This window comes from Euphorbia lathyris, chromosome 9 (assembly GCF_963576675.1).
Source record: "Euphorbia lathyris chromosome 9, ddEupLath1.1, whole genome shotgun sequence".
Classification (NCBI taxonomy): Eukaryota; Viridiplantae; Streptophyta; class Magnoliopsida; order Malpighiales; family Euphorbiaceae; genus Euphorbia; species Euphorbia lathyris.
Window position 1 is genome coordinate 66,073,481 of NC_088918.1, and position 9,680 is coordinate 66,083,160.

The 9,680-nt window shown below is 32.6% G+C and overlaps 1 protein-coding gene across 1 annotated transcript; it reads left to right on the plus strand.

The window, feature by feature from the left end:
• Window positions 1-393: 393 nt before the first annotated feature.
• LOC136207048 (protein OCTOPUS) lies at window positions 394-2,888 on the plus strand. The gene has a single exon (XM_065998303.1). The coding sequence runs from the start codon at window positions 504-506 to the stop codon at window positions 2,556-2,558; it is 2,055 nt and encodes a 684-aa protein (XP_065854375.1). The 5' UTR covers window positions 394-503; the 3' UTR covers window positions 2,559-2,888.
• The last annotated feature ends 6,792 nt before the right edge of the window (window positions 2,889-9,680 follow it).

A 9,680-nucleotide genomic window follows, 5' to 3' on the forward strand; every position in this document is an offset into this window, starting at 1 on the left:
AGGTCATTTACGTGTTTTTTGGTTACGAGAGAGTGTAGAGAGAAATCTTTAGAAAATATGATTTTGGAAAATAAGAAATATGGTTTCATGGTAAATGTCGTTCTGAACAACTTTAATTCTTATATATTTTCATTTTGAGGTCGTTACCGGTCATTTTAAGGAATTAGTTAAAGTTCAATAGCCACCGATGTTAAAATAAAATAAAATTCAGTGGTCATAATATTAAAAATTGAAATTCAATAGTCACAATGTTAAAATAAGTAAAGTTCGGTGGCCATGAGTGTAATTTACCCTTTCTTTTTATTTTATTTTATTTTTATTTTTATTTTTTCCCGTTAGTTCCTATCAATCTATCCTTAATATTTGTCAATAATAATAATAATCTTGTCTTTCTTTTTCTCTTTCTCTTTTTCTCTTTTCTCACTGTCCCTTGGAACCAAACACACACTCTCTTCTTTTTTCACTAATATGAGAAGATTTTGGATTCAATTTCACTACCGGTTATGAATCCCACCACCGAACCATCACAGCTTCAGCCACCGCCGCAACCACCGCAACCTAATCGACCTTCTACTTCTTGTGACCGTCATCCGGACGAGCATTTCACTGGTTTTTGCCCCTCATGCCTCTGCGAGCGTCTCGCTGTGCTCGATCACTCCGCCTCCGCCTCTGCTTCTTCTTCTTCTTCCCGGAAACCCCCAATCCCTACTACCTCCACTGCCACCGCTGCTCTTAAAGCTATTTTTAAGCCTTCCTCCGGGACTGGTGGTAACGGTACTTCTTCTTCTAAGACTTCCTTTTTTCCTGAGCTCCGTCGTACTAAGTCTTTCTCGGCTTCCAAAAACGAAGGTTTCTCCGGTGTTTTTGAGCCTCAGAGGAAGTCCTGTGACGTTAGGGTTCGTAGTACTCTTTGGGCCCTCTTTTATCAGGACGACGAACGGAAACCTTCTGAAATCGAGGTTGAGTCTCGGATTTCTTCTTCCAGTGTTCGAGGTCCTGTTTTGGAGTCCAAGGAAGAGGACGAAATTGAAACGGAATCGGAAGTGGAAACGGAGGATGAGATTGGTGTTGAGAGTGGGGACATTATCAGGGATTTTGATGACCACATTTTGACTGCGAGAAACTCCAACGCTAATCCAATTGAAGAGATTGTAGAGGAAGAGGAAGAGGAGGAGGAAGAAGAAGAGGAGGAGGAACCTATTGTGATAGAGCCGGAGTTAATTCGGGAGGAGGAGCTGAAACCGATGAAGGACCACATAGATCTCGATTCACAAACGAAGAAACCGTCCGGTAGAGATTTTAAAGAGATTGCAGGTAGTTTCTGGTCTGCTGCTTCGGTTTTCAGTAAGAAATTGCAGAAATGGAGACAAAAGCAGAAGCTGAAGAAGAGGAGAAATGGTGGACCAGGTTCAGCCACATTGCCGGTGGAGAAGCCAATTGGACGGCAGTTCAGAGAAACACAGTCGGAAATTGCAGATTACGGATTCGGCAGAAGATCTTGCGACACGGATCCGAGATTCTCTCTCGATGCAGGGAGGATTTCGTTTGATGATCCTCGTTACTCCTTCGACGAGCCTCGTGCATCTTGGGATGGGTATTTAATCGGAAGAACTTTTCCGAGAATGCCTACGATGCTCTCCGTGGTTGAAGACGCACCTGTTAATGTCGTTTTAAGGCCCGATGCCCAAATCCCAGTCGAAGAACCACCACCGCCTATGAATTCCATCATCGAAGACGCCACTACACCTGGTGGCTCAGCTCAAACCAGAGACTATTACTCCGATTCATCCTCTCGCCGTCGCCGGAGTCTCGACAGGTCCAACTCAATCAGAAAAACAGCCGCAGCTGTAGTAGCTGAAATCGATGAGTTGAAATCAGCTGCTGTATTAAACGCCAAAGTATCACCAGCAACAACACTGGACTACATGAACGGAGGACCCAAATTGGTAGCTCCAGACAGAGACCTGAGAGATTCAAACTCGAATTCATTGAGGGATGATTGCTCGGAGACATTTGACATGGGGTTCAGAGACAATGCATCAATGGTAGGGAACGGAGAAAGGAAAGGAGGAAATAACAACAACGGCAACAACAACAACAAGAAGTCCCGGAGATGGAGCAAAGCTTGGAACATTTGGGGGTTTATCCATAGAAGAAGTGTGAACAAAGATGGGGAAGAAGAAGATAGATACAGCAGCAGTAGAGCAAATGGGGTAGAGAGGTCATATTCAGAATCATGGCAAGAAGGAAGAGGAGGAGGGGGTTTCAATCCAAAGCTAATGAGAAGCAATAGCAGTGTGAGTTGGAGGAATTCAACAACAAATGGGTCAATTGGGGGAGGAAGAAAGAGCAATGTTGAGATGAGTAGCAAGAAAAGAGATGAATTTGTTATAGAAAGAAACAGAAGTGCAAGGTATTCACCAAATAACATTGATAATGGACTTTTAAGGTTCTATTTAACGCCGATGAGGAGCAGCAGCAGCCGGAGAGTTGGGTGGGGGAAGAGTAAATCAAGTCATGCACAGTCAATTGCAAGGAGCGTATTAAGATTGTACTGAAATTACTTGAAATTGCCTGAAATTGCTTGAAAAAGGTTGATCTCTTCTCTTCATCTTCATCATCGATTTGCTGTGTTTTTTTCTCATTTTGTTAGTTAATTTTGATGAATATGCATTTGATGTGTAACAATTTTATGCACACATGCCTGTTGTAATTGGTTGGTTGGTTGGATATGGATTAAACATGAAACCCAAAAAAACAAAACAAAAAAGAGTTTCATTTCTTCTTCTTCTTTCTTCTCAATATTTTATTCAAATAACAAGATTTTACTGTGTTTGTTTTATTTTAGTTTTTGTGGTGATGCTATGCTAGGACATAAATATTTAATATGTTGTTGTTGTTGTTGGGTTATGGATTTTGTGAGTATTTAGTTAGTAGGTAGAGGCCTACTTCAGTGTTATTTTTTCTTTTTCAGATGTGTCAAATTGGATGATGACATGCAAATTCTATTCTTTAGTGAAAAATTGACATGTAAATGTTGGGGTTTGGTGGGTGTGTGACATAAACAACTTGAGCTACTTATGACATGAAATATATATATATATATATATATATATATATATATATATATATATATATTATTGTTGGACTTATTTAGCATGTGTTTGGTTTAACTGTTTGTTGACTTTGATCGTGTGACACGGAAGTTGTAACGACCCATTTGTTGACTTTAATTGTGTTATGTAAGTTGTAACGAGAGTGAGTGGTGTTGAGATAGAATCTTTAAACAAAGAGTAACGCGAAAGGATGACGATGGTGGTAAAATGGAAATTATGTGATTATGGTATATTAGTAAGGTGTCTTTTTAATATAAGTAGACGTAAGGTCCAAAAAGTTGGAATTGAATCAAAGCACATGATATCTACATGAATGCAAAAATAAAATAATTAACATAATATCTCTTCCTCTTTTGAGTTATTTTTGGAGTGAATTATATATTTATTTACATGGCCAATAGTTAATGAACTGTCCATGATGAGAAAGTGTATTAAATATTTACAATTTAAATATGTAATTTAATTATTCTTATTATTTAAGGTACATTTTAGGGTTGAATCTGATTTTTGTTTACAAACTCCTCAAAAATTTGATAATAATGTGAAAATATTAACGTTTAGATTTTGTTTACACTCTCCAATGGGTGATAATAATGCGAAATATTAATATTTTAGATTCAAAATTAATTAAAATATGATCTACTAAAAAAACATTACCATTTTACATTGCAAGGTTTTTGTTTATGTTTTAACTAATAAAAATTTTACACTTTAATTAATAAATTATATTTTGATGCATTAATTTTGGTAATGTGTACAAAACTATTGATTTTTTAACACAAGTATTCAAAATTACATTTGTTTCATTCTTTATACAAAAAAAAAGTTTAGGGTTATAAATTGGTGCAATTTCTTTAATATTTTTCCCTTTATTTTTTTATTCTAAAAGGCCAAAATTTTCCTTCTCCTTTTACATGAGAGACCTTCAATCACATGACAAATTGTATTACTTTGGTGGATTTACAAGTAAGTGGTGTTGGGTAAAAAACAAGAGTAAAGAGTATTCTTATAGGATGACGATAATGGTATAAATAAACTGAATTCCACATTGAAAATGAAAAATATTCTCTACTTGTATTTACGATCTAAATTAATGAACTGGGTATGAGGGAGAATCGAACTTTTGTTACGAACTCCTCAAAAGTTCAATAATAATGTGAAAATATTAATGTTTAGACTTTTTTTACACACTCCGATAGTTGATAATAATGTGAAAATATTAATATTTTACATATGAAATTAATTAAATATCTTTAAATATGATCTACTAGAAAACATCTCTAGTTTAAAAGGTAAAAAAATCACATGATGTGACTGATTCACGTATAATTTTTTTTTTTTTTTTTTTGCATTTTGTTGTTCTTCCTGTAAAATGATGACTGTCATTTCTGTACTCCTCGTGAAGAAGATGTGAAGAAATGAGGGAGAATAAAAAATAATAATAAATAAATTATCCAAATGTATATTTATCATTGTTTGAAAAGTTAAAAAGAAAGAAATTAGTTTTGAATAAAATATTCGTACTATTTTAACCATGTCAACAAAAATTTATCAAATTGATAATGGTAAAAAATGTAATTTTTATTTAATTTTTTTTTATAATGAATAGTTGCTTGCTTAATCCATAAGAGCAATGGGTACATGTTATAAGGTGTTTCAAGGATAGATTTTTATTACTCCTATTTCAAGCTAATAATTTAATATTACATTATATTTTAACTAATAAAATATATTTTTTTGGATTTTTTTTATTATTGCTAATGATAACCGTAATTTATGTACTCCTCGTGAAGATGTAAAGAAAGGAGAGAATACCAGAGATAATAAAGAATAAGATAATAAAGAATAAGAGAAAAAAATAAAAAAAATTCTATAAATGTATATTTGTCATTATTTGAAAAGTTAAAAGAGAGAAATGAATTTTAAACAAAATATCATGTTACTATTTTAACTGTGTCAACAAAAATTTCTCGAATTGATAATGGTATCCATTTGAGAGCTAGCTTGTAGTCTACTTGCTGCTTGTATAATTCATAAGCGCAATGGATATATATTACAAGGTTTTTTTGTTCTTGACATTACGAAATATTTTTATTATTCGTATTTCAAGCTAATAATTTAATATCACATTATATTTTAACTAATAAAATATTTATACTTTAATTAATAAATAACATTTTAATGCATTAAATTATTTGATTAAATTATATTACATTATTGATTATTTCAACACAATCAATCTTCAAAATTACATTTCTTTTGTAAAAAAAATGTTTTGGGTATATAAATTGGTGCAATCTCTTTAATATTTTTTTCCCTTTATTTTTTATTCCAAAAAGCCAAATTTTTCCTTCTCCTTTTACATGAGAGACCTTAAATCACATGAGAAATTGTGTTAATTTTGTGGATTTACAAGTAAGAAAATTAGGAAAATAAAGACAAGAAAACTTTAGAGAAAGATATTCTACAAATGTAATATAACTCCAAAATCCATCGAAAATGTTGACTAGATAAAACATTAAAATGGGTGATTTTATTGAAGAGTAGGGCTCAAATCCCATTAATAAAACAATGTAATGATTATATTTTGAACAAATCTAAGAAATGTAAATGAGTTCAAGATTATGCTTTTTTGCTTTATTCATAATTTATCACTCTATACAACCAAAAGATCCATAATCAACCCATTTTTTTTGCCTTAAAAGTCAAAAAGTGACCACAAAAAACATCCCCAACATGCTCTTTCTTTCTTTCTTTCATGGAGGAAAAATAGAAAAAGGAAAGGAAAGAGGCTCGTTGTTCTATGAATTCCCATTTGCATCCATTTAGGCTTAATTGCTAGTTATTTTGCTTTATAAGGTACTAATTAGTAATTACCTTGTTTTTTTTTTTATTTTTATAATCCCATTTGCATCCATCATTAAGGCTCAATTGGTAATTAGTTGTTTTGGAAGGTATTTTAAATTTGTACTCACTCTAAGAGCATCACAATGGTTGGTAACAACCATGACGCGTAAGTAACATCTCATTAGAAAGGATTAATTTTTCAAAAAAATTTGGGTAACAAAATATATTGATTAATAAATAGGTATCCAAACTGTAATTTTTCAGAACCAAAATCGTAATTTTCATATATCAAAAGCATAACTTACCAAAACACAGAATTTTGAAGACAAGGACGGCGCCTAATGCACCATATCTGGCGCGTGTACTCCACGCGCTAAATCATGCGCTTCTGCGCCATCCGTAGCCTTCAAATTTCTACTTTTTGGATTTTAGGGAGTAATGTATTATATGTTACTTAAATTTGTAACAAACATATTTTAGTAATAACCAATTTACTGGTTTGTAACAATCACACATAGGATAGTAACATCCAAAAACATCTCACTAGAGTTGGTCTAATGAGTTGTAACATTAGCTTAACATCTTTCATGGATATGTGAGAAGTTATGAAAACTTGTAGCTACTTTGAAACTATTTGTGATCAACACTTCTAGCTAATTAAGAGAAAATGTCTTTCGCGAAATTAGATTGAGTGTCGTGAGAGAATATGAAGTTATGACTACGAGAATGGCATGGAACTCGGCATGAAGGATGGAGTGGATAATTACAAACTAATTAATTGTACTTTTTTAAGAAAATAAATTCATTACCTTTTGGTCTAGTTAGGTTTTGATAGAGTGGATAATATCTATATTCATTGAGTCATATTTTATTGAGACGAAAAATATCTGAAACCCAATACTATAAGATTAGGAATATAGATAAAACGTGTCCCCCATTCTTAGAAATAGAACGAGGATGCTAATTGTTATTCTTATCTTATGCATGTAGATATCCATAAATATATAATATTAATAAGAAACTATATCTTTTATATGTTACAGTTTGTATTCTTCTTGGAAATGGATCTGGTTCTAAAAATGAGTTTGGTCTATAGACTATTGAGAACATAATCACTCTTGAGGCTATAAGCTTACCCGTACTAGTGGCAACAAATAAGCCACAATGATAGGCCAGAAAAATTCGGTGTGAATTGTAAAACGTGAGAATAGAAAATATTATGTTACTTGACTATACTCAACTTGGTTTTTGAAGGATGATCCTCTCATTATTAGAGAGGGTGAGGTAGCCATTGCTATAACCTTCAATATAGTTGAGGCATGGAAGCATTTTGACTTCCTTTGTCATAATTACCTTCTAAACGATTTGATAGTGCAATTTACAGTGTTTATCAAGTCAAGAAAAAGTCAAAGACCATAAGTATAAATATGAGGATGTTGGTGTTGGTGTTAAGAAATTCTTAGTTGGTAAATTCCTAAATTTTACCATGGTAGATTCTAAGAAAGTTGTTAGGTACAAGAGCTTCAACTCATATCCATGAAATCCATTGAATGGAAGGTGATTCGTGAATCTTTCCAAGTGGTTACAATAATAGAAAAATGGCCTAATACACAAATAACCCCCTGAACTTGTCCAAATGTTGCAACTGCCCCCTCAAACTTTCAATTGTAACAACTTACCCCTTAAACTTATCCAATTGTAACAACTTACCCCTTAAACTTGTCCAATTGTAAAACACAACCCCAAATTGCTGACATGGACTGCAATTGAAGAAACACGTAAAATACAAAATCTGAAAGGCTCGTGGAGTATGATAATCAGATCTTTGGCGTGATATGAATCCGGAATTTTTTTTTTACGGTTGCTTCAAATACGGGGTAAAATTTTTTTCAATTTGGGGCTATGTTTTACAATTTGACAAGTTTAAAGGGGTAAGTTCTTACAATTGAAAGTTGAGGGGGGCAGTTGCAACATTTGGACAAGTTCAGGGGGTTATTTGTGTATTAGGCCTAGAAAAATTACCACCTAGATGGAAAGACTTCAAAAATTACCTAAGGCATAAGTGAAAGGAAATGACTGTTGAAGAGCTTATTGTCAGACTATGTATTGAGGAAGACAACAAAGGCTCGGAGAAGAAAGTCTTCAAAGTTTCCAACCACTTGTGACTAGGGCTAATATGGTGGAGGTCAATAAAAACTCAACGAAAGGCAAACAACGCCCTAACATTGGTCTAAGATGGGTCCAGAGGATGGAAATTCTAAGAAACACAAGATCAATGGGAAATACTACAATTGCAATTAGATGGGACATAAGTCATTTAACTTTAGGCTTTCAAAGAGGGTCAAGTCGAATGATGCGAAAGTTGTTGAGGCCATTACACCAGATGTGTCTAATATCAATTTGTGTGTTGTGGTCTCTAAAGTCAACATGGTTAACTCAAATCCAAGGGAATGATGGCTAGATGCTTGTGTCACACGTTATGTATGTTGTGACACAAATTCTTTTGATGAACTGACTCCTATTACTAGGAAAAAGCTTTGCTTAGTTGAAGATCAAGAGGAACTGATATGTGATTCTGAAAAAGACTTTTAGAAAAAAAGAAATTAAAGAATGTCTTATATGTGCCTCAAATGCGAAAGAGCCTTATTTATAGTAGTCTCATAAGCTCCTATATGTTTAAGATGATGTATGAATCTAAAAAATTTGTTTTGTCTAAATGGAGAATATATGTGGGCAATGAGTATGTATCCAATGGAATGTGAAAATCTAATGTAATTTCTTATAAATCCAAAACAATTAATAATAATAAGAAGAATATTTCTTCTATTTATATTATTGAGTCATTTAATTTATGACACGGTAAACATGGACATGTTAATTATAACGTTTTGTATAGATCAATTAGTTTAGAATATATGTCTTTATTCCGAATTGATTATAAACATAAATGTGAAATTTCTGTAGATATAATTAATAAGTTCTTCATTCTATACAGTGGAAATAAATACATAATCATTTTATTTGATATATGTGATATTTCTGACTTAAAGTTTATACAAACTAGAGGAGATGATAAACATTTTATTATTACTTTTATTGATAACACAAAATACTTCTATGATATTTTCTTAAAATCAAAGATGAGACTTTAAAGAAGCTTGTCTTAATAAGCAAGAAGTAAAAAATCAAGTTAATAAAAAGATTAATGTGGTTAGAAGTAATTGTGATGGTGAATATGTTGAATCATTTGGCGAATTTTGCTCCCGGCATGGAATATTCACAAGATAACACTATTGTATTCTCTTTAATCAAATGGAGTTACAGAGTGTAAGTATCGTACCTTAAAAGAAATAATTAATGTAATTCTTATAAATAGTTCTGGATTGTCACAAAAACATGTGGGGGAAGTTGTTCTTTTACGAGCTAATCACCTTTTTAAAGGTGATGTGCAAGAAACTAGATAAGACTCCACATGAGTTCTGAAAAGGAAGATACTTTCCTATAAGATAGTGTGAATGTATCTTTATAAGGTAATAATTTCGTTGTCGAAGAAAATGAAAATAGGTGTAAAAATGACAGATTGTTAAAAGTTGAGAATGGGGTTCCAATTTAGAATCTGCAATTTTGTGTTACAATTTATCGATGTTTGTATAATTTTAGAAAACAATATAACAACTAATAAATTAATTAGGCATCACTTAATAGTATTTACAAAAC